Source organism: Corythoichthys intestinalis, chromosome 15, assembly GCF_030265065.1.
Source record: "Corythoichthys intestinalis isolate RoL2023-P3 chromosome 15, ASM3026506v1, whole genome shotgun sequence".
Classification (NCBI taxonomy): Eukaryota; Metazoa; Chordata; class Actinopteri; order Syngnathiformes; family Syngnathidae; genus Corythoichthys; species Corythoichthys intestinalis.
Genome location: NC_080409.1, coordinates 3,359,725 through 3,385,972, shown reverse-complemented (window position 1 = coordinate 3,385,972; position 26,248 = coordinate 3,359,725). Strand labels below are relative to the sequence as shown.

Below are 26,248 nucleotides of genomic sequence, written 5' to 3'. Positions count from 1 at the left end.
TTATGGACAAAGATGGGAGTATACTACAGTATGAGGAGTTTTGCACAAAATTTATGATTGAATGTTCGATTAGTCAATTTAATAGGATGATAAAAGCCATTCCTGCACCTGTGATTTCAATGGTCAGAGAAAGTATTTTGCACTCTAATGTCTCCCCTCGGTTAAGACAGCTCCGCATACAAGGTGCTGATTTAAGTGATATTAAATGTAATAAATTTATAAGGTTGTTTTTGAGTCAGGAATTGTTTCCTGGTTCGACAAAGAGACAATATTTTCTGAGGGACTTTAACAAGGCGGAAATTAAGGACTTCAGGACAAAATACCTTTCACTTCCGATTCCGCCCAAATGTAAGGAAGTACAATTTAAGGTTCTAAATGCAATTTATCCCACTAACGAATTTTTGAGACTAAAATTTAATTTTCAGACTAATTGTTGTGTGTTTTGTGAAAAGGACATTGAGGATATTGACCATCTGTTTTTTCATTGTGACCTAGTTCAATTGTTTTGGAAGGATATGCGGAGCTGGCTTCAGTCCAAACAAATTGATCTATCAACGTGGACAGTGGAGTCTATTAAATTTGGTCTGTCTGGCAAAAATAAAGATTTGGTATCTGTTATTAATGTGATTGTAGTTCTTGGTAATTTTTTTATTCACAAATGCAGGTACTTTAAAACAAAACCTTGTTTTAAACATTGGATGAATGAGTTTCTTTTATGGTATAGATCTCTTAAGTTGATCAATCAGCAAAAAGCTGTCAATTTAATATCTTTGTTTGAGGAAGTTAATATTTTTTTTGTAAAGCCCTGAGATTAAATGTGTGTGTGTGTGTGGTGTGCGTGTGTGTGTGTGTGTGTATGAATACAGACATGGTTTAGGAAGTGGTGTATCATTATGGAGAGTGTTGTTTATGGTTCTTTGTTGGAATGTTGCACATATGTGAGCCCGTTTTTGTTTGTAAATTTGTATAATTGTGTTAATGAAAAAAAAAAAAAAAAAATGGCGGCGCAGGGGCGGATATGACGTCAAACGGGAACGGTGTATAGCGAATGGCTCTGACGCAAAATGGCCGACAAGACAACCGCCCTCCTCACTGTTTACATCAAGGAGCACCGAACATCTAGCTATACATATACTGTAGACGAAGAAGAAATAGAAGAAGACGATGAAGAAGTCATCGAAGAAGAAGACGACGACGGCGAAGAAGTCATCGAAGAAGAAGTGGACAATAATAGTTACTGTCACGTCAAAGGTATGTTCTAAAAATTATGAATTACCCACATCGAAATTGGTGTTGCCGCGACTCCTCTTAAAACTCATGATTGGGGGGTAGCTAATGTGTCTTTTGAGCTTATCTACCAAAATGAAATTTCTCAATAAAATTATACGCCAACAGTCTCTCTTACCTTTAACGGACTCCTCCTTACTGTAGTTATAGTTCCCATAAGCCATAAACGACTTGAACCGTAGTTTGCCATTATTCTTATAGATAGGCGCATGGACAAAAATTTGAAGTCATTTCCCCCCCCAAATTTTTGCTTGAATTCTACATGGCTCTCAGACACAATGATGTGCCTTGTGTTTAATTCAAATATTACAAATAGAAAGACAATTGTTGGGGGGATGTGCACTAATAATTGGCCCATTGACACAATGATAAAGCCCGTTACTTTTTCTTATCTGTCAACCCGAAGCTGTTGGCAATCTTACAAATAGTGACGTGTGCCCTTACAAAATGGTGACTAATTTTACAACGTTTTAAATAGCATGCAATATGAAACAAAAATAAAACTCAATTATTAAAATAATATGATCATTTTATGGGTAATATTGTCACATATAACCATATTTTCTGCAGAAAAAATTAAAAACTATTCAGAGAAATCCAAGAAACTATATCTATGCGATTTTCATACGCTTTCATAAGCTTGAGTAAAATTACAGTACATAAAAATAATTTGGTAAAGGAAATTAAAAAGGTCAATTGATAAAATTAACTTACCGATACAGTATTTGTGTCAAGGAACATTTCTTCTGCAAATTCTGAGAGGTGATCAGCAATAGTTGTAGGCAAATCGTGTTCGGCAACAAATTAGCAGGGTAAAATCTCCGCTTTCGTCACAGCAATCAATAAGTCCTTGGTTTTGTTTTGCGGTAAAAATTGTTCATTGATAAGGTTGTAGCTTTTCATTCTGCAGACTGCATCTTTATGACCTTTTGTCTCAAAGTGCTTTTTGAGATCCTAGAATCCTGATGCCGAAACTTTAATGTTCAATCCACACGGCACACAAAATGAATACTGTGGTCTAGGGCTGCAGCTATCGAATATTTTAATAATTGAGTAATCGACTGAAAATTTTATCGATTAATCGATTATTCGGATAAAACATATATTTTTTTTAGGTAAAGAGCAATTATACATATACATGAGAAAACAAGACATTTCGTCTAGTATTGAACCATTTTAAGTCGATCACTGTCTTGATTTTAGATGTACATTGTTGAAAAACAGCCAACAATTGCATCTCAGATGTGACTAGAAAAGAATTAAAAAAAAAAAAACATTAATTCACTGCTTTCACTCAAAAAACTTTTAGATCGTATAAAAACATATATATATTTCTTACCTAAAAATGCCATTACGCCTGATAACACACATCACTTAAAAGTTAGGTGTTTTTGCCCACGTGTTTCAATTGAATTTCCATTTGTGTCAAGCTATTTTTAAGTTCTAGTTAAGTTTTAAGTTAATCTAAACTGTCAGTCCTGATGGGATTTTGAGTTTTTGCAGTGTTCAAAATAAATGTATTGTAACATATCAGGTTATGGCGGGGATATTTGCATGCATTCCCGAATGCACCGTGCGACGTGAGGAGGTGAGGGAAGTTCGGGAGCGCGAGAAACATGCCTTCCTGTTGTTGTCGTCGCTCTGGCTGATGAGCGTGCGTTGGCTGAGGTAGACAGCAGTCATGTGTTGGTTGTTCCACTAGTTCCCAAAAAATAAATAATTGCAACCTAACGAAGCGGGTGACTATTTGTCAACGTTACAGTATGATACATGCTGTATTGGAGCACATTAGGGACCAGTGCTACTTGGTGTTGACTACCGAGCTAAAATTGACAGTTAGCATTATTAAGTTTTTATTTTACACCCTCATCACTCTACAGCGCTATGTTTTCACAGATTAAATAAAGCCTGTACGTAAGACACGTTAGCCACGCATCGACAGTGGTCAAAATTAATAGAAACCTAGCCCTCCGCAGGGCTAACGTTACGTGAGCGAGTGACAGTCATGTTAATCATATTAATTAGCACTGAGAGGTCTACTGCTTTAAGATGGTGGCTGTTTACTAACGCCGATGACTGTCATTTTGTATCTAGTTCAAAATACACGTGGAATCTATGAGACGATTCAGACGCTACCTGCTACCACCATAGCATGCTCTACGTGGCATCATGCGGGCTATTTTTTAGCAACTTCGGCGTAGTTTATAGCGGCTGTCGGCTGCAGTAGGATATTTTTTTTTATTGCTTCTTCCTCTACGCACGTGACATCAGCGCGTTGACCTGCATTAAAAAGTAGTCCGGGCAAAACGTGATGCTTAGAGCAAAATTAAATGATTCCTCGAGGTGAATAAAATTACTCGGATTAGTTTTCAAACTGAGTATTCGTTTAGCTCTACTAGAGATGTCCCAATCCGATATTTGGATCGGATCGAACGCCGATATGGGCAAAAAAAAAATACGCATCGGTATCGGATCGGCCGACACGGAAAAATTCAGATCCAAACTTCTGATCCATTTTTTAAAAAAATCCGGTCTGGGTTTTCCAGCGCACCGATTTACGTAATCAATTCCAGTTTTTGGTTCGTTTCCCTAAAATCCGGTCCGCATTTTACGGCACACCTTCAACACACTACATTACCGTCTCCCAATTTACCGAGAGACTTTATCGGTTAAAATGTCAGCTGTGTGGGATCATTTCACCTTAAAGCTGTAATGTGAAGTAAGGTTGGCCAACCATGTTTTTGAATAACATCAATGGCTAAACAGTTATAAGCATATTTTCATTATTTTTTTTAACGCAACCCTTCCAGATTCTTTGTTTAACCCATAGCAACGCCCTTGACAACGAAAATGCTTTTCTTCCGCAATCTTCGGAAATTACGTCACACAGGGAAGTGCGAGGGAAGTCCGCCATACAACAGTATTGTTTGTTGCATTGCTTCTCGGTAAGATGCCACGGCGGTGTGTGGCGATGTTTTGTTCTCACTCAAATGAAAAGTTGTATGAGTGGCCAAAGGATAGCAGTGCACGTAAATGGACATCTTTCGTTCGCACGAAGCGAATGAATTTCACGCCATCATCGATTAGTGTTCTCTGCTGCAAACACTTCGAAGATGCCTGCTTCCTCAACCGGTCTGGTTATGATCAAGGATTTGCCAAAAACTAAGTGGGATTTTTGGATAGATGACTGATGACTTTGTCAAAGCAGAGCTGCCAACTGTTGTGGAATGAACAGTATAAGCTAGCGACGTTAGCTGAAAGTTAACTCCTGGCAATCCCCGATCATAGTTGTTGTTGAGTTCGCTAGGTTAAGCGTGTTTAAATTGTGCGTCATCTACGATCTTGTCCGAAAGGGTTAATCCACTGTCAATCGGGAAAGGGGTGTGGATGTGCACATAAGCGGGTTGGCGTCGCGGTAATTCACGGTCACGTTGCAGTAGGAGACACACACCGCCGGTGAGTTTGTGCACATATATTTGTATTATGTATTTCCACTTTCATGCTTCAAGCATTGCATTGCATTTGTACGGTTTGGCGTTTCTTTCACGGTGATCGCTTGATAGCCTTCTAGTTTGTTTCGCGAGAGCCGCTGACAGGTGACAATTTAGCGTGTTGGCATTGAGTCAATCTCGCAGCGAATCAGCGAGCGCGCAGGTCACGCAGTGAATTATGGGAAATGTAGTCTCGGGACAACACTGAAGTGGTGCTTTGTAATCTGTTCGCTGGTATGAAAAAACTACATTTCCTCATTAGACGCCACTTCCTGCCGAGCTGTGTTCTTACTTTTCCATAAGAACTGCTCCATGTGTTAATAAAGAGACAAGGTTGTCAGCACGTCGTGTGTTCGATACATTTGTAAACAAAAAGCTCATAACAAGACACTATGCATGATCCGTTTAAGAGACGCTGGGACTGGAGAGCTGTGAGTAGTAGGAGGCGAGGGGGAAATTGTCGTGTTCTGCTGCTTATCAGAATTTGTTTTTGTTGCAGAGCCGGCTGTGGGGGCGTGCCAACATCGCACCTGCAGCTAATTCCTGCTCGTCAGCTATAGTATATAAACGCAGGCTATCCGGGAGAAGAACGCCGAGATATTTCTCTTGCTGGTCGCCATTAACACGTACTGCTTTCGAGTCGCGTTGTATTTGCCTTCTAGTTCGTCGGACGTCTTAGTTTTGTGATCCTCTACCTTGTGGAGGTATTGAGTGTGTTTTTGTTTGTCTTTTTGGCTCTCTGCCCTCCGCTCGGTTTTCGCGTGTTTGATCCCCGTCGACCTATTTGTCACGGACCCCTTTTGTTATTCCCTTTTTACCGCGTTCGCGTGTTTTGTTTTATTTGTGATTAATAAATCCCCGAACGCTTCCCTCTGTTGTCTGTTTTTGGGTTCAATCTTGTTCTCCGCATCTGCGGATCACAACAGAAATGAGCGAGAAGCAAAACTTCGTGGTCGAATGTGGTGGCAGTCCGCTATTATTTTGTTTTCTTATTGTAAAATAAAGTGAAGAAAGCCATCAACTACTCATCTCCTTCTTTCCCCCCAACGTTTTTATATAATTATTTTATATGCACGAGAGCTGCCGGATCTGCCAAAATGAACATGAAGTCTGATTATAATTTTTTTAACAATGTCATCAGATAGACAAAAATATAAAATTGTGTGCAAATGCCTGCATCTTCAAATCATGAAAATAATAACAGCCTATATCTTACCAATGTTGTAATCTCGATGGGTCTTGTATCCATTCCATGTCAGGTAGTCTAGGCACATTGTTTGCATCCTGATTAGCGTCTGGCTAATACATGTTAGGTCCAACATAAATTCCAAGCTCCTCTTCTTCCTCCAACTCTTCAAAAACTTGGATCTCCTCCCTTGCGCTCGATCTATCGCTTATATCACTGTTTGAATCATTGGTTGAAGGGCTTTGTATGGCGGCCGTTTGTATGGAGCTGCCATTGCGGTTCCCGGTGTGACGTATCACTTCCGGGTTCGTCCCCTTTCAGGCTCGAACTTCGGAAACGCGATTATTTTGTCAAATATACAACATATAAATTATTTTTTCATGCTATATTTGTTGAACAGTGTTTAATTACTTTACTTGTGACCCTATTTGGCATGTGAAGAAATTACTTCACATTACTGCTTTAATGCAGTACAAAGACGAAGAGGCAGAGTGCAACATATGCCACAATAAAGTCAAGCGTGGTGGTAAAGCTGTAAGAAGTTTTAATACAACTAACCTAATAAAGCATTTAGCGAAATACCACCACAAAGCATATGAGGAGTATGTTAAGAAAACCGAAGACAAAAAGGAAGGTCCTACGCAACTAACACTGGCAGAAACTTTTGCTATGCGTGACAAACTGGCACTCGACAGTCCCAATGCCCAGGGAATAACAAGAGTCATTGCCGAAGAATTCATTCTGGATGACGAGCCATTATTTCTCGTGAGTAAAGACGCACCATCCAACAATTAGAACCACGGTACAACATGCCCAGCCGTCATTAGATCCTTGAGCGATTCGGCCTTGGAATATTCGAGAACGATTCACAAACCTCCAAATTCCGATTATTGAAATATGTCAAGTAAAGCGGAACTAATGGTAAATGGTGTTATACTTATATAGCGCTTTTCCACCTTTCAAGGCGCTCAAAGCGCTTTACACTATCTCACTATTCACCTACTGGTGACGCAGCACCAGGAGCAACATGGGGTTCAGTATCTTGCTCAAGGATACTTAGGCAAGTTCATCAGGGCGAAGAATCGAACCCACAACCTCTGGGTTGGGGGACAACTACTCTACCACTGAGCCACGCCACCCCCAACTAATACACAGTGCGGTCTTCGGGAGCGCAATGAGAAACGGACCGCATTGCGTCCCGAGAGTAAACATCATGCTTGTCATAGACCCGGTTAATGCCAATGCTCAACTCACGGCTTTAGCTCAACTCATGCCGCTAGATAAAAAACACAACAATACCTGACTGCTGCTGACAGCCGCTACAAACTACGTCAACATCGTTTTACTGTAGATAATAGATATCATATGTATATAGAACTAGATGCAAGATGACAGACTCGACGGCGTTAGCAACATTGAAGTATTGAAAACTAGATGCGTTAGTAAACAGCCACCGTTTTAAAGCAGCAGACTTCCCTAGTAGGCTGTCGTAGTGAACCTTCCAAGCGAACCTAATTAACTTTTTATCCAAAATACTCCTAAATTGGCAAAATCTTGACTTGAATCTATCTTCAAAACAGTTTTAAAACTTTCACATGTCGAAAGTAGACAGAAGGGAAATTAAGGAATAACGGGAGTAATTTTAACAGCTTTAACAGTTGATTTGCAAAATTAAATTAATTGAATGTAGTCTAAAGCTGCTGATACAAAATGGGGACTTGAGTATTTTATTTACTGTTTTAAAATGTCAACTTCATACTGAAAGAGTCGTTTATTTAAACCTGAGAGGCTTTTTATACATTTTTGTAACTAATGCACAAAACATTAAAAGCATCTAATAGCATGGGGGGTTTGTGGGATTTTCCACTGAGGTTGTTTGTGTGTTTTGTTTTTTTAAGACCGTTTACAATATTATTTGCACGTTTTACTGACTGATTATGCCATTTCTGTTTGTTATTTATGATGTTTTGTGTTTGTCACTGAATAAACAGGTGAGTTTCTTGTTACCAACAGTTGTGTGTTATTCAAACTCACCTAATTCAGCTGGCTAGTTGTTATCAAGAGTACTAAAACCCTTTTCAACATGAGTGTGACAACTAAGTAAGGAAGCTAAATAACTTTAAACTTTAATACATGCTCAGATAGGCCGGTATCAGTATCAGCCCGTATCGGTATCGGATCGGAAGTGCAAAACAATATCGGTATCGGATCGGAAGTGCAAAAACCTGGCTCGGGACATCCCTAAGCTCTACTGTGGTCCTTTCGAAGACGCTTTTACCCATCCAGCGTATTCATTCGTTAGTGTCTCCCATTCTGGTAGATGGCATCTGTAGGCAACAGTTTTTCTTTTCTTACGAGCTGGCTCATCTATATTTTTATCACGTTTGTATCAACTTTGTCAACTGCGAGTCACGAAATGGTGGCGCACATGCAAGTGCAGTCACGTGATCGGAAGAAGCAGACGCTAAGCTCATTGCGCAATTGTCGCGAGCAAACGGCTACAGACTAATTTGGTGCATTGTCTCGTTGCCGAAACAATGACAAAATCAGAACAGAGAAAAATAACGTAATGCACGAAAAACGTGCAGATTTTGAATGTATGCCGTACACATTTAAAAATCAGTGCTCACTTGTACACATTATGCTGAAACTGTACAACTTGACAGGTATGCTTCTTGTGATCCAAATATGTATGATTTTTAGTGGATACTGAATGTTTTAAGTCAAGATACACGATAATATCAGTTACCGATAATTATCGGCCGATAATGGCAATTATGACGTCACACAGATAATCCGGATTAAAAGAAAAAAAAAAAATCAGTCCATATTTCAATCCAATAATTATATACTTGATTTAGCCTCTAAATGTACGCATTCCACACAGTTTTGTCCAATTCTGCACCGTCGCCTCAACCCCTCCTCGCTCTTAAGCCCCTGTCGCATGAGTACTTTTTGAAAACGATGAGGCTGCAACGAAAGAAACCCAATGAGCACGCCATAATGGTGGCTATGAGTGGCAGGGACATTCCTGTTTTCTGCTTAATAATACCCATATTTTAAGTTAAAACAAATCTAAATAACATTTAAATATAGGAGATACATATGGTAAGACCATTTCAGTGCATTTTATACTGTCTAAATGAACTATAGCAGTCAGGAAAACAGAATGTATTTCAGAAGCCGATCTACAGGTTAGCCTGGCGCAATATGCAATAAGTCAATTTATCGCACGGTAGGTAAAAATGACGGGCGGTAATTTTTCCAGTTGCGATATATCGCTGAATGTGTGTAGACATTGTGCGTGCATGTGCTGTGTGTATTCGGCATGCGTGCATGTTGATTGCATATGAGACTCCAGTTCCTTTCACAGATGTTAGTTGGTCATCAACATGCCGTAGAATTAAAGTTCAGACATACAAAATAAGGAAAAACAATCTATGTTAAACATTGTAAAATGTTAGCATTGCTAAATTGAGGCTAATAGAAAAAAGACAATGTACTAACTAGAGCTGTCCCGACTAGTCGACGTAAATGCGTCGACGGGCAAAACATGCCGTCGACGGGTAATGACAGGTTAAAAAAAAATTACATGCGGATAAAGTTTAGAATGGCGGGCGCTTGCGATGCAAGCGGTTGTTAGTAACACCCCCAAGGGGGCCGCTGTTATTTCAATGTGACCGACATTGTCAGATTGAGCAAAGAGGAAGAAAGTGGGTGAGCGAGAGGGAGCGAGAGAGAGAGAGTGAGATCGGTGAGTTGGGAAAGTGCGCGGGTAGCGCGGAGTTCAGTGGCTGCAGCCCCTACGTTTTTGTTTTGGTCAATAAAAGTATCCATAAAGAGCCATCCGACGCCTCTCGGTGTTTTTATGCACGCCGCCGCCTTCCTGAGGAGGAAGTGGGCCGAACCGAGGACAACGAGCCAAGTTAATCGCCGGTTCACTCCTCACTATGGCGAGGAGTTGAAAACACCGCCAATTACAAAAAAGGGCAGATTTGGTGACACATAAAAGTGGCATAAAGCCAAAAAAGCGGACCAGAATAGCCAGAGCCTGGAATAATTTCAAGGAAAATATGGAGGGTGCCACTGTGTGTACTCTTTGCTAAGATGAGCTCGCATACCACGGTAGCACATCGGCTATAAACGAACACTTGAAGCGCCGTCACCCAAGTATAATTTTCGAAGACAACAAGAAACAACAAGCTAGCGGATTGTAAGTCCATACAACTTTCTAACGATTTTGAAAATGGAAGTTGCCTTTATGTGCGTCGTATCAACCCGCATTTTTATTTAATAAAATAATTAATATGTATATACTATAATTCTATAATATTTAAAAAAAATTATTATAGAGCTGTCCCGACTAGTCGACGTTGTCGACGTCATCGATGACGTCGACGTTGTCGACGTCATCGATGACGTAAATGCGTCAATGGGCAAAACATACCGTCGACGGGTAATGACGGGTTAAGAAAAAAAATACATGCGGATAAAGTTTAGAATGGCGGGCGCTCGCGATACAAGCGGTTGTTACTGGCATCCCCAAGGGGGCCGCTGGTATTTCAATGTGACCGGAGTTGTCAGATTGAGCAAAGAGGAAGAAAGTGGGCGAGCGAGCGAGAGAGAGGGAGCGATATCGGCGAGTTGGAAAAGTGCGCGGGTAGTGCCGAGTTGGGTGGCTTCATCCCCCGCGTTTTTGTTTTGGTCAATAAAAGTATCCTTAAAGAGCCATCTGACACATCTTGGTGTTTTTATGCACGCCGCCACATTCCCGAGGAGGAAATCGGACGAACCCAGACGAACTGACGACAACGAGCCAAGTGAATCGCCGGTGAGGAGTTGAAAACACCGCCAATTTCCAAAAAGGGCAGAGATGGTAACACGTGAAAGCGGCATAAAGCCGAAAAAGCGGACCAGAATAGCCAGAGCCCGGAATTATTTCAAGGAAAATTGGGAGGGTGCCACTGTGTGTACTCTTTGCTAAGCTGAGCTCGCATACCACGGTAGCACATCGGCTATAAACGAACACTTGAAGCGCCGTCACCCAAGTATAATTTTCGAAGACAACAAGAAACAACAAGCTAACGGATTGTAAGTCCATACAACTGTCTAACGATTTTTTAAATGGAAGTTGCCTTTATGTGCGTCGTATCAACTCGCATTTTTATTTAATAAAATAATTAATATAATTATATATATATATTTTTAAAATTATTGTTAAATTTATTCGGATCATGGAAGCTCCCACTTAGGGAAAATTATATACATATATCCTGTATATACATAATATAATAGAAAATATATACGGAAACACCACTGGTCTGCTTACTGTAATCCATGACTGCACTAATGTTAGTTATTTAATATTATAAAGTTTTACATATAGTAGTATACTATCAAATTAATACTATATACTTAATTTTTGTTACTGTGGGTATGTGTGCCTTTCATGCAAAATAATTGTGGTAATATTTCAGTGTGCCCTCTGTGTTATCTTCAGGTTAAAACAAACAAAAGTTGAACAGTTTTTCCCCTCCCCAAAAAATGCGGAATGCACATCGGAAAGAGCATCTGAACTCACACAAAGTATTGTGAAAATGATTGTCCGGGACATTGCAATTCATTTTAACATTTAGAACAATATAGACAATGACATATCGCAAAAAGAGTAAGAATTGTTTTGACTTCTGTTAAAAAGGTGAAGTCACAGTGTTTCCGTTTACATTTTTTTGCACCAGTTAATGCCAACAGCATTTGACCTCATTGTTTGTGATTTATTATTGATATTTATATTATTTATTTACACGTTAATAAAGAATTCAGGTGTTCCAAAATGTTTTTTGTGAATTAATAATCTTTAACAAAAATTTCATTATCAAGTTTGTAAAAAAAAATATATATATATATATTAGATTAGTCGACTAATCGTAAAAATAGTCGGCTGATTAATCAGGAGGAAATTAGTCCTTTGGGACAGCCCTAAATTATTATAAAATTTATTAGGATCATGGAAGCTCCCACTTGGGGAAAATATATACATGCATCCTGTATATACATAATGTAATAAAAATATATATGGAAACAGCACTGGCCTGCTTACTGTAATCCATGACTGCACTAATGTTAGTTACTTTATATTATACAGTATCATTGTGTATATACATATAGTAGTAGGGTTGTTCCGATCATGTTTTTTTGCTCCTGATCCGATCCCGATCGTTTTAGTTTGAGTATCTGCCGATCCCGATATTTCCCGATCCGATCGCTTTTATTATTTGCTCCCGATTCAATTCCAATCATTCCCGATAATTTTTCCCGATCATATACATTTTGGCAATGCATTCAGAAAAAATGAATAAAACTTGGACGAATATATACATTCAACATACAGTACATAAGTACTGTATTTGTTTATTATGACAATAAATCCTCAAGATGGCATTTACATTATTAACATTCTTTCTGTGAGAGGGATCCACGGATAGAAAGACTTGTAATTCTTAAAGGATAAATGTGACTTTGTATATTGTGACTAAATATTGCCATCTAGTGTATTTGTTGAGCTTTCAGTAAATGATACTGCAGCCATTTAACTTCTGGCCAAATGCATGATGGGAAGTGCAACCATTACTGTGCGTAGGGACACCAATTGATATATCTTCTCTGCGTTGGGAAAGAACATAGTGTGTTAAGATAATGATCAACCACTACCTTTCTTCCCCACATTGCATCCCACGTTATTTTTAATTGCTGAGAGAGGTTTTGTAAGGCTTTAGCCACATAAAAAATGGCTCCAAAGGCTGTCAAAATTCTCTCTACTCATTATACGCTCCCTTTTAGCGCTATTTATAGGTAAAACGGCGTCTTTATAGATTGAACGCGACAATGCGTGAGTGGGTCGTGCAGCGCATGCGTTAATTATTTAATGTGATTAATTTAAAAAAAAAAAATGAATTACCGCCGTTAAAGCAATAAATTTGATAGCCCTACTTTAAGCCAAAACATTAAATACAATTAGAAAACGATTTAAATTAAAAAAAATTAAAAAAGGCATGTCCGATATTTTTTTGCCGATTCCGATACTTTGAAAATGACGTGACCGATGCCGATCGATCGGGACATCTTTATATAGTAGTATACTATAAAATTAATACTATATATTTAATTTTTGTTTCTGTGAGTATGTGTGCCTCTCATTCAAAATAGTTGTGTTAATATTTCAGTATGCCCTCTACTTTATCTATTTTCAGGTTAAAACAAATAAAAGTTGAACAGTTTTTCCCCTCCCCCAAAAATGCGGAATGCACACCAGAAAAAGCATCTGAACTCACACAAAGTATTCTGAAAATGGTTGTCCGGGACATTGCAATTCATTTTAACATTTAGAACAAGGTGACGTCTCAGTGTTTCTGTTTACATTTTTTTTGCACTAGTTAATGCCAGCATCATTTGACCTCTTTGTTTGTGATTTGTTATTGATTTATTATTATTTTTATTATTATTTATATTGATTTATGTTATTTATTTATATGTTAATAAAGAATTTAAGTGTTCCAAAATGTTTTTTTGTGAATTAATAGGCTTCAACAAAAGTTTCATATTAAAGTAGTAAAAAAAAAAATATATATTAGATTAGTCGACTAATCGTAAAAATAGTCGGCTGACTAATCGGGAGGAAATTACTCGTTTGGGACAGCCCTTGTACTAACCACTTTAGCCTGCTATAAAACATTGGCAGTCTTCTCCAAAATGCAAAATAGAGGTTAAAAGGTGACACTTCAAGCAAAAAAATCTCTGGCTTACAGCACATGCAGTTGATAAGAAAAAAATCTATTACTGACACCACATGCATGACGAAAAAAGAAATGCAATTTTTTTTTTTTTTTTTTTTTTTTTTACGGGGTGCAAACCTTACAGGTCGCGAATGTACTCCCGGTGAAAATGTCAAACTAAAAGCATGCCATGTTCAACATTTAAACTAAGATTTCTGGAGTTACTCATATACTTAAGTTTCTACTCTAAGAATAGCTTTAAAATGACAATGATTATGAAAAATCTGATTGGCAATGAATAATTTGGCTTCAGATTTGCTAGCGTGCACTTTGCAGGACAAGATGACAGTCATTTTTATCAAATAAACACTTTTGATGGGATCTAAGGCTACGTTCATACTACAGGTCTTAATGCATGAATCCGATTTTTTCGTGTTTTTCCGACTCGAGTGAGGCATTAACTTGACGGTCTGAACGTGACAAGTCGCATAGAACTGGACCATTTCAAATCCGATCTGGGTCACTTTCGTATGTGGTTCAAATCCGATCTGGGCCATATTTTTCCAGACTGTTGTGGCGGTCTGTACTGTCCACTCTCCCAAATCGGATTTCATGCAGCAATCAAATAGCGAGAGAGACGCTTACCGTAGCGGTGCCGCTGTGCGTTATTAGCGCCTAGCTTGCAGTGAAGACTGCTTTTGGGGAAGGGCTGGGCTTGACAACAGTCATAAAAAATAAAAATGGGTTGAGGATAAACCTGAGAATGCTCAGTTTTCTCTTTGCTCCAAGTGAGCAATATTTCAACATTGCCTACACGGCCGAGAGTCGGGGCAAACTGCGTATATGTGTGTGTGACATGCAGGGACAGTGCGTGCATGCTATCGATCCATATAAACTTTTAATATAAGCCTAAACGGGGATTATTTATGTCTGTTATTTGTGTCCTCCTTTTGAAAAGCAAAATATGATATCCCTGGAATGACAGATGACGTGTGTCATTTGTTTTGATGCTTCTGCGCATGTGGGTCTTCATGCTCAGCGCGTGTCAGACTCCGAATTAGTGCGCATGCGTAATACTTGAACGGTCTCAATGCACAAAGTCAGTCTGAACGGGCACGCCAAAAAACCGGATATGACAAAAAATCGGATTCGTGCATTAAGACCTGTAGTATGAACGTAGCCTAATTAGCAGAGAACGAAAATGGCATTGGGTTTCTCACCTATTTCATGATTTGCACTTGGCTAGTTTTCAAATGACTCGTTATACTTGGGGTGTGTGTGTGTTTTTTTGTTGTTGTAATATTTATTGTTTTTAATTTAGTTTGTGTTAAGAATAACAATTTATTGCATTTCAGTGGGTGAATTATTAGGATGTATTGTCACTACATTAGTTGCGCCTACTAAAATTTGTCATCGTGACAAGCCTGTTTACAGGCATATGCCTAGCCAAGATGGCTAGGAGTTGCACTATATGGCAACATCATAGTAACTTCATATTTCATATACAGTGGTACTTCTACATATTATCGCTTCGATTCGACATCCGGCGTAAAATTTGACTCGCCGTTTGTTTCTACATCCGACGACAGGGGAGGATTGATGGTCGTCACATATGGTTAAAATGGAAAGGACACTTTTGTGTATATTGACTCTATACGAGTCTAATCAAATGATGTGCAGTAGACGTGCTGTGGTCCACATCAACGCGGACAGCAAGGTTGCTGAAGGCTACAAAATCCGAGCAGTTATTGAACGCGACACGAGCAATACTAAACTCACCTGGACACGACTGCAACTTTTTATCTAATCCTTTCTTACTACTGCAACTCGGCCCGTCGAATTAAAAAAAAACAAAAACAATATTGGATAATTTCTTGCGGCACACCTGACGATCTCTCACGGCACACTAGTGTGCTGTGGCACATTGGTTGAAAAACACTGGTATATGTCATTCATCACTGTAGCACAAAAAAGTTAGCCTAAACTCTGACAAAATTTACTGTATTGTCTGATAAATATACGTGTGGTTTAACTAGAGTACCATTCTATACTAGGCCGTTGTGTACTGATCTTTTCATAAATATGAATGGAATTTTGTGCGTTCTTGTGTGTGTGTTCATTCTCTATGAACTCTGAAACGGCTGGGTGGATTTTGATAGAATTTTACATAGCTGTACAGGTAGTCCCCGGGTTATGAATGAGTTCCGTTCCTATGCTGGTGACTTAACCTGAATTTTTGCAAAAGTCTGAATTAACGCTTTAAAAAAATAACTATCCAAAAAGTCCAAAAGTATTTTGTTGAATGATGAAGGATACACTGCCCTCTGGTGGCAGCGTTGGGTGTGGCTTGACTGTCACCTTGGCTTCTATGACTGAGTAGGAGACTCGTGTGACATTGATATAGGACAGTTGCCCTCTCATTTGGCCAACATAAGGCTGTAAGTTTTTTCAGCTAATATATGTTTGGGTTAGAGCTGGGCGATATGGCCTTAAGTACGTATCACGATAAATTGAGCAGATTTACCTCGATAACGATAAATTCGCCAAAGCGGACTGTTATATAGTTTGAAAATTTGAATCAATGCATGGAATACAAATTAACAGTTTCTCGTTAAATTTATTTAACCAGGTTTCAATTTAACAATTGCACATGCAGTCTAAACATTAAGTATTTAAACAAATCTGGTAAACAACAAGAATTCTAGTGTGAACATTTATAACAGCTTATATGACGACTGTGCAAACATGTGATTCTAACACAAATGACTTGCAGCTTTAACAGTACACTCCAGACAACTTATTGGTAGTGGCTGCTGTGACATAATTATTCAACACAAGTGTTTACGTCAAGGTTTTAGGTTTTTTTTTTTCCCGAAACAGTTTTTAATACATGCACCCCCCACACAGACACAACCAGATTAAAGCTGTATTGCTCTGATGCCAATGAAACATTTAAGGTTTTATGATGGCAGAATAAAGCAAACACATACAGAAAAATAGCTGTGGCCATTAAACTGTCATATTATATATAGGCTTCACTGTTGGATTATACTTTATGCTGAGTGCTTTACCATCATGAAAGCTTTCAGAGAAATCACACAGAGATGCCAAATAACGCAACATAATGATTGCTACATGAAGTCCGTGCACAGTCCACTCATTAATTTCAGCCGTTTCGACAAGGTTAGAGCCGCTATCCGACTCCATCACGTTCATTTGTAGCCGCTGTTAGCCGCTAGCGTTAGCCTGTGGTTTGGCTACCAGAAGAAAGCATCCTCTCCTGAAATCGTGAGAACCAGGGAGGACAGCGGGTGAAAGCCCGTCTGGAACCTGCCAAGAGTTTACTTAATATCGGGTGAAAGTTTGGCGAAGCTAACTTAAGCCCGACTCCATCCCGTTTACTTGTAGTGTTAGCCGCTAGCGTTAGCCTACCGGGCTTCTGTTTGTTTGGCTTCCTGAAAACCAGGTGACTCCATACGTAAGCACACTGTCTGCTTTCTTAAAGGGGAATGAACATAGCTGAACAACACAGAGTCAAAGCGGGATGAAAAGGCTATACTTTCTTGTTTTATTAAATTACCAAATTTACCGACATGGTCAAAATTACGTCGGTCATCGTGAAGAATTTTGGTGACGGTAAATTTTCGGTTTACCGCCCTGCTCTAGTTTGTGGAGTTATGTGTGAGCACTTTGCTATGAAAATTGTAAATACTTAAGCATTCATAGCATTTAAGCTAGCAAACTTTTGCTAGGCGAATTAGGCTAATTAATTCTACAGAATATACATATTGATCAGACGTGATGGACATTTGAACATCAATTGTTTTGTGCCAGGTATTTTATTGTTAAAATGTGTGTCGTTTTGAACATAAGTGTACATATGTGTGCTACAGCTTTACAGATTGCCAAAAGTGAAGGAAGTAAAAGGCTTAAAAAACCACAATTGCCTCGGTTGCTGTCTGTCAAGCTGAACAGCTTCACGTTTAGTGAAGTTAATAAAGTTAGAAATAAGGTACTTTGTGATTCAATAAGGTAATGTTTACGCAGTTTTAAAAAAAAACAACAAAAAAACGACGAGAGACTATGGCGGACTTGACGCTGGTGTTGTAAAGTTGAAATCGCGTAAGTCGAGTCTGCGGTAACCTGGGGACTATCGGGACTTTGTTTCTGGGAGTTTTCTTAGATGGTTTTGATCTCTGTAAGCCTCCATTTAGTGCCGAAAATCAATTTAAAACTCCAAAAATTAGCAAAGAAAACCCATTATTGTGGAGGCAACAGCGCCGTCTTTTGAGTAAAAGACGCGTCTCTTGCAATGTTGCATTTGGCTAACCCTGGGCGATATAACGATAACTATAGTCATATAATTTATTTTAACATATAATTGTCAACATAAATAATAAAAACATTCAATAAAAGTCCAGAGATTTAAACTGTGATTTCACCACCTAAACACCTGGGGAGCTGATGCGCCATGAACGCTAGCTCTGAGAGGGTATTGAGTCCTGGCCTGTAACCTTTAAAGCAATGGCTGTCTTGCTTGTGTATTTGTAACATTTTTGAAACTTTTTTCTAATCAAATTACTTGAGTTAATGGATTAATCGGTGCAGCACTAAATACAACAGTTTATTGTCATTCTGTCATAAAACATATTAAATAGGCTATCATAAAAAATTGTTTCACCACAATAGAGCTGCAGCTATCTCAGTATTTTAGTAATCGAGTATTCGGAAAATTACATCGATTAATCGAGTAATCGTATAAAACATTTTTTTTAAGGTAAGGAGAAATTATAAATATACCAGAGAAAACAAGACATTTCACCTAAAATTGCACCATTTTAGACAATCAGTGTCTTTATTTTAAATGTTAATTCTCGAAAACAGCCAACAATTGCATCTCTGATGTGACTAGAAAAATAAAACAACAAATTCACTGCTTTCACTCCCAAAACTTCAGATCTATTAAAAAAAAAAAAAAAAAAAAATCTTTTGTTTCTCCCACGTTTCAATTGAATTGACAAGCTATTTTTAGGTTCTAGTTAGGTTTAAAGTTTAAATTGTAAGTCCCGATAGGATTTTGAGTTTTTGCAATGTTCAAAATAAATTTATGATACCTGCTGTATTGGAGAACATTCGGCACCGGCGCTACTTGGTGTTTTATCCATCAATGCGAGCTAAAATTGACAGTTGGCTTTATTATGTTATTATTTTACACCCTTATCACTCTACAGCGCTGTGTTTTTACAGATTAAATAAAGCCTGTATGAAAGACACGTTAGCCACGCATCGACAGTCGTCATAATTAGTAGAAACCTAGCCCTCCGCAGGGCCAACTTACGTTAGCAAGTAAGCCTGAACGATATATCGTTTAAACTAGTGATGCACGATAATGCATTTTTCAGCCGATACCGATAACCGATAATTTCCTCCTCGTTCCAACCGATAACCGATAATGTCAAGCCGATAATTCTATTAAAAGATTTATGTAAAATATTAAAGTATACACAAAAGAAAATATTACTGTGCAAAAAATATAATTTATTGCTCTTTTTTTCAACATAAAATATGAACAAGTATTCAATTCTAACATCTAAATAATGACAGATTGTCTGACATTGTGTAATGGTAAACTTTTGGCAACAATTACTTACAGAGTAAATACCTAAATTGCACAAAAATTCCTTTAAAAGTAAGCCATTCCTTACATATATAGCATTAATACACTGCAAAACACACCTCCTTAAAACTAGTCAGTTTTAAGTGTAAATCTATTGGAAATAAGTGAAATTATCTGCCAGCGCTTCAAGTGTATTTCTCTCAGATTTCTTAGAAGAAAAATAGCTAGCTGAAAATAATCTTAACAGCCTTATTTTAAGCAATACATTATTATACTTAATCCTAAAAAAAAAAAAAAAAAAAAAAAAACTTGGAAGAAGCAAAGATTTTGAGTAATATTTGTGGCTACAGAATATTATTGTTATTTCATTACAACAGGAATGTGCATATTTAAATTGATAAGTGTTAATAAGTGCCAATAAGTTTTGATTATCTACTGTGACTGTAATTGAGCAGACAAATAAGTTAAATTAATTTGGAAAGTGATTGCCAATGTTATATGCTTTGTTGCACACTGTGAAAATGATTAACTCAAAAGAGCGAGATGTCATGTACCCATTCTGCAGCGCTTTGTTTACTTTTGCGGCACTCACGACATTTGCTTTACAGCAGCTAAACTGATACACGGCAGTACGATTTGGATGGAGTTGGAGCTCGCATCTCCGTGCGCGTTGTTTTGTGCCTGAGTTTTGTTAAGCCGAAAATAAAGGTAGCGTTACAAAGTCATCTGACCGCTCGTCATTTTACATACTGAATGCATTATTGACTGGCTGACTTCGTTTTCTCCATGTTTAAATTATCATTTAACCACTGCCGTCATGATAAGCTTGCTTCTTGGACATCACTTTTCCAATTGTCTGTGGTGAAAATGTGTTTGGCATGTTGGCATGAATGGTGGTCGTATAAACGGCATTATTTTTTTATCCAGGGCTTTGGCTCTCGGGTCATTTCGGTAAAAAAAAAAAAAATCGTGTCTCGTCTGGGCGGCGGCTACGTTCGTACCAGATAATCCGCCCGCACTGGCCAGTTCGCCGCGGCATATTCGGGGCCTGGCTCTGCTCGCACGCCGTGGGGAACGCTCGAGAAACCGGGGTGTTCGCCGGAGGTCCTGAAGCCGGGGAACCGGGCTCTGCCCGCCGCGCCTTTGGAGCTCCGTCGGAAGACGGCTACTTGCAGACTATCGGTCTCCAGTCGTGCCGGTGTTTAGCCTTAGATTTGAGTTTACCACCCGCCTTGGGCTGCTTTCCCAAAAAACCCGACTCTGTAATATCACGAGCCCCGTAGTTTAGCTTCTGTTTACAATAGCTTTAGCATTCCCGCTAGCAACAGCCTCGTATTCGTTCCAAAAATCTTTGTGATGCAGTTTTAAATGAATGCTGGGTTAGTAGTTTTGAATGAGGACGCTTTCTTTCGGCTTCTTGTAACTTCTGCGGTACATGTTTCGCAGATGGCGAGAGCGTCGTTTTTTTTAGTAACAGCCGCCATAATATTCAACTATTTCTTGTCGTGTAACTCCGCCTTCTCAACCCCTCCTCCCTCAGGGGCTTCAGAGAGGGGAGGGGTTGAGGAGGCGGCGTGCTGAATTCTTCGGTTGTGCCCATTTGGAGGCTAAATCAAGTGTATAATAATTGGATTGCATTATCGGTTGAATTTTTTTATTATCTGGATTATCTGTGTGACGTCATAATTGCCATTATCGGCCGATAATTATCGGAGACGGATATTATCGTGTATCTTTAGTTTAAACATCGCCATCGCGATGTGCGCATGCGCGATAGTGCCATCGCAAGGACGCGCGATAGTTGTTGTTTTTTTTTTTCCCCAATCCGCAAACCTTTGATCTGCTTCATTCACTCGCAAAGCCTCTCTCACCCCCTTTCCCAGCGCTCAGTCACTGCGGCACTTGCTTATTAAAGTTAACGATGGCTTTGATCTGGTCAAAGAAGCCGGGCAGCAATCTGTCAATCATCGTTTAACTTGTTAAACAGTTTCTGCAAAGAAGCGCGGGCTGAAATGAATGTGTGTCTTTGTGGGGGAAAATTGGGGAGACGTTCGAGACATATAAAATAAACGCCAGAAGTGATTATGAGGAGTTTGTAATTTCTACATGTCACTCCAAAAGTCACAGCCATGTTAGGTAAACAGAAGCATTTAATAAAGCCAAGCATTTTTCGACTACAGTACTTTATTCTTGTTTAAAAATGATTCAGTGGGACAGTTATGTTTAAAACTGATCATAATTATTACATTTGAAGTGCTTAAAAAGCGTTTATTAATATATATATATATATTTATATATATATTATTAGGGGTGTAACTGTACACAAAAATCTCGGTTCGGTACGTACCTCGGTTTTGAGGTCACGGTTTGGTTCATTTTCGGTACAGTAAGAAAACAGAATGCAAAATATAAATGTGCTAGTTGTTTATTACACACATTTGTGCTTTCAACAATAGGAACATTAGCCTATACCAGTGCTTCTCAATTATTTTCTGTCACGCCCCCCCAAGGAAGACGTAAATGTTTCGCGCCCCCCCAAACTCTCTGCCGCCACTGTAAATAGTATCATTTGTCTATAAAATTACTATTATAAATACGCATCTGCCTAACATTGTGTCCTTTTTTTCTAATAAAGAAAAAAAGTAACATAGATCAACTTATAATAAAGTATAACTTTATTATAAACATTGTTTTGTTTGTAACAGAGAAGACTTGATGTGCATCAATTTGCCTGCATAAAAAAAAAAAAATTCACATCCAAACTAAAAAATACACTCAAGGTACATTTTTGACCATTTGATACAGAAAAAAAAAATGTAATAAAATCAGTAAATAATACCAAATTAAAATTGATGAGAAACATTCACTCATGAGGACAATGTGCCAAAAATTTTGACCGAAAAAACAAATCTGAATAAAAGGGGGGGGGGGAGTGTCCTTGGACAGGACAGTTTTTATTTTTGCTGCTCACAGTATTTACCTCCTTTGCAATGATGTGGAGTTATTTTTCAATTAGCATGCTAACAATGCTCACTGGCTTACTGATATAACACTGACAAAGCAGGACGATTGTTGGCAATATACGGCACGTTTTTACTGAAAAAATCAAGCGGCTTAACAATGATTGATTTGGCTTCTTGCTGTCTGCTATAATAATTTTTAGACACAGTAAACAGTGGTCTTTCATCATCACCCACTTTATTAAAAGTCAAAGCTAAAAGGCAAACGGCACGAAAAAAGCGCATTCACGGCGGCCGAGGTAGAACCGTAGGTGAGGGCAGTCGTCGTGACGATCCCAAGCCGAAAATGGCACTTCTCGGGCGGCAACGTGAGAACCGGACAAGACAGTGGGTCGCTGCGTGAGTGAGTCCGGTCGGAAAACGGCTTTCGAAAACGGCGGTGGCACACTGCTCTTCATATCTGTTGTCTGTGTGTGCTGAGTGCTCTTCCTTAGTTCAAAAATACTGCGCGCACTCTGAAAATGAGAGCGCCACTGCCACCTACTGAGTGGATGTGCAAGTACACTTTATTCCAGTACGGCAAAAAAAAAAAAAAAAAAACACCCACATAAAACATGTTCCCCGAGGTCACATGCGCCCCCCCTGGCATTGCTCTGCGCCCCCCCAGGGGGGCGCGCCCCACTATTTGAGAAGTACTGGCCTATACAAAGCTAGAATTCTGCTCAAAAAATAGAAAATACAATATTCTAAAATGTAGATCGTTTTAAAAACAAAATAAAAATAACTTTGGCTAAGACTTTTTCTTGAAAATAAATATCTGATGTGCAAAATTGAACAGTTGCAACACTGAAGTGAAGAGTTGTTCCATGTATATTCTTTTTTAATTTGAATTCCCCACCCAGAGGGCCAACCATCTTCCATGTTAACATTTAACCGTTACCCATGCTGCTCACTGCACTTCTCAGTGGTGCTATGGCCCTGGCCGTTTAATTGTTATCTTTTTTGAGACTGTCAGTCATCTGATCGCCGCGTCCGCCAGCTGGCTGCCTCCCCTCCCAACGTGGCATACTCTGATTGATGCCGGACGGGCTGACGACGTCACCGCCGCTGACGGACCACCCGAACTAGCCGCTGTCTGACATGTATCCATTATGCAGCGCTTTGTTTACATTTGCGGCAATAACAACACTTGCTTTACGGCAGCTACTCCGATACTCGGTAATACGGCTCTGGGTAATACTATTAGGCCGTTGTTTGAGCTTGCATACCCGCATGTGTGTTGTATTGTGCCTGAGTCTTGTTAACCAAATAAAGGCAGCGTTAACAAAAGTCATCTGACCGCTCGTCATTTTACAGTCAACACTCAGAGTTCGCAACTTCGCATTTGACAGCATATTTGCCGCGTACCTCCTTGCCAGCTGTTTGCTCGCTATTCATTCACCTGTGCATTTGATCGCTATTTTGTTAGACTCCCGCTTTTTCGGTGAGGTATTTTGTGTTCATTCGTTATTGGATCGTTTTTGTTCACCACTGTAAATAAGAGCACCCCAGCAGTAGAGGTAAACTGCCGTTTTCGTTCAACCCCTTTTGTTCAGTGTAGAAGCCAGGTTAGTGGCTGTATTGTTTTTTCTTTTTTACGATCAGGGTTTACTTCGCAGGTGGGGTTCAAGTGTAGTTTCATTTTGTTTGTTGTTTTGGACTGGGCTTACGCTGAAGCCAGCTTCTTCCGCATTTTGTATATTTTGTTCATTGCGAGTTCGAATTGTGTGAATAAATTTGTGTCCACTTGCAACTTGTGGGCGTGTCTCGTTTTATGTTACGCCCTTAGCGGCTGTCCGTGGGACGTAACAGTGGGATTATGGGAAGCATGAGCGGGCATTCCGCGCTTGCGTTAAATGCATCAAATATTTTAACGTGATTAATTCAAAAAAATTAATTACCGCCAGTTAACGCGCTAAATTCTACAGCACTTTACATTTCGTCAGAAACTCGTTCGGTACGTCCCCGTACCGAACCGAGGACCCCGAACCGAAACGGTTCAATACAAATACATGTACTGTTACACCCTTAATATATATATATATATATATATGAATATACACACACACTCACCGGCCACTTTATTAGGTACACCTGTCCAACTGCTCGTTAACACTTAATTTCTAATCAGCCAATCACATGGCGGCAACTCAGTGCATTTAGGCATGTAGACATGGTTTAAGACAATCTCCTGCAGTTCAAACCGAGCATCAGTATGGGGAAGAAGGGTGATTTGAGTGACTTTGAATGTGGCATGGTTGTTGTTGCCAGAAGGGCTGGTCTGAGTATTTCAGAAACTGCTGATCTACTGGGATTTTCACGCACAACCATCTCTAGGGTTTACAGAGAATGGCCCGAAAAAGAAAAAATATCCAGTGAGCGGCAGTTCTGTGGGCGGAAATGCCTTGTTGATGCCAGAGGAGAATGGCCAGACTGGTTCGAGCTGATAGAAAGGCAACAGTGACTTAAATAACCACCCGTTACAACCAAGGTAGGCAGAACAGCATCTCTGAACGCACAGTACGTCGAACTATGAGGCAGATGGGCTACAGCAGCGGAAGACCACGCCGGGTGCCACTCCTTTCAGCTAAGAACAGGAAACTGAGGCTACAATTTGCTCAAGCTCATCGAAATTGGACAATAGAAGATTGGAAAAACGTTGCCTGGTCTGATGAGTCTCGATTTCTGCTGCGACATTCAAATGATAGGGTCAGAATTTGGGGTCAACAACATGAAAACATGGATCCATCCTGCCTCGTACCAACGGTTCAGACTGGTGGTGGTTGTGTAATGGTGTGGGGAATATTTTCTTGGCACTCTTTGGGCCTCTTATTACCAATTGAGCATCGTTGGAACGCCACAGCCTACCTGAGTATTGTTGCTGACCATGTCCATCCCTTTATGACCACAATGTACCCAACTTCTGATGGCTACTTTCAGCAGGATAATGCGCCATGTCATAAAGCTGGAATCATCTCGGACTGGTTTCCTGAACATGACAATGAGTTCACTGTACTCAAATGGCCTCCACAGTCACCAGATCTCAATCCAATAGAGCATCTTTGGGATGTGGTGGAACGGGAGAGTCGCATCATGGATGTGCAGCCGACAAATCTGCACCAACTGTGTGATGCCATCATGTCAATATGAACCACTCTCTGAGGAATGCTTCCAGTACCTTGTTGAATCTATGCCACAAAGAATTGAGGCAGTTCTGAAGGCAAAGGGGGTCCAACCCGTTACTAGCATGGTGTACCTAATAAAGTGGCCGGTGAGTGTATATATATATATATATATATATATGTAAATATATACAGATTTTTAAAAATCATACTTGTCGTACATGTCTTATATGTCATACATGTCTTATATGTATCTCTTTCCAGTGTTAGATCTGAATAAATACATTGAGCACACACCCACACACACACACAAAATGGGGGGGGCGCTACTTCGTGTTTTTTCACTTATCGCGGTGGGTTCTGGTCCCTATTAACCGCGGAAAACGATGGAATACTGTACACAGTGGTCATGAGGAGTCATCCAAAGTCTTTCCGAACAGCTATTCAAGTCATCTAGTAAAAATTTCTTTAAAAAAAAATATATATACATGGGTATATATATATATATATATATATATATATATATATATATATGATGAATATATACAGTGGGGAGAACAAGTATTTGATACACTGCCAATGGAAAAACCCATTGACAGCATATCAAATACTTGTTCTCCCCACTGTATATATAAATTTTAATATCGCAGTATAATATCGCAATATATCGCAAACCCCCCAAAAAATCGCAACAATATTTTTTTCCAATATCGTTCAGGCCTATTAGCAAGGTACATTAACGTTAATCTTATTTATTAGCGCTACGTTAACTTA

At 39.3% G+C, this 26,248-nt stretch overlaps 1 protein-coding gene across 4 annotated transcripts in view; it reads left to right on the top strand.

Moving 5' to 3' along the window:
- Positions 1-1,079: 1,079 nt before the first annotated feature.
- Positions 1,080-26,248, top strand: part of setd3 (SET domain containing 3, actin histidine methyltransferase) — a 188,662-nt gene continuing 163,493 nt past the window's right edge. For 3 of the 4 annotated variants that reach the window (XM_057859667.1, XM_057859670.1, XM_057859668.1), the window contains exon 1: positions 1,080-1,251. In XM_057859667.1, coding sequence (XP_057715650.1) covers positions 1,165-1,251 — 87 coding nt within the window. In that variant the 5' untranslated portion in view covers positions 1,080-1,164. The remainder of the gene's footprint in view (positions 1,252-26,248) is intronic. The other variant, XM_057859669.1, reaches the window with a different exon arrangement.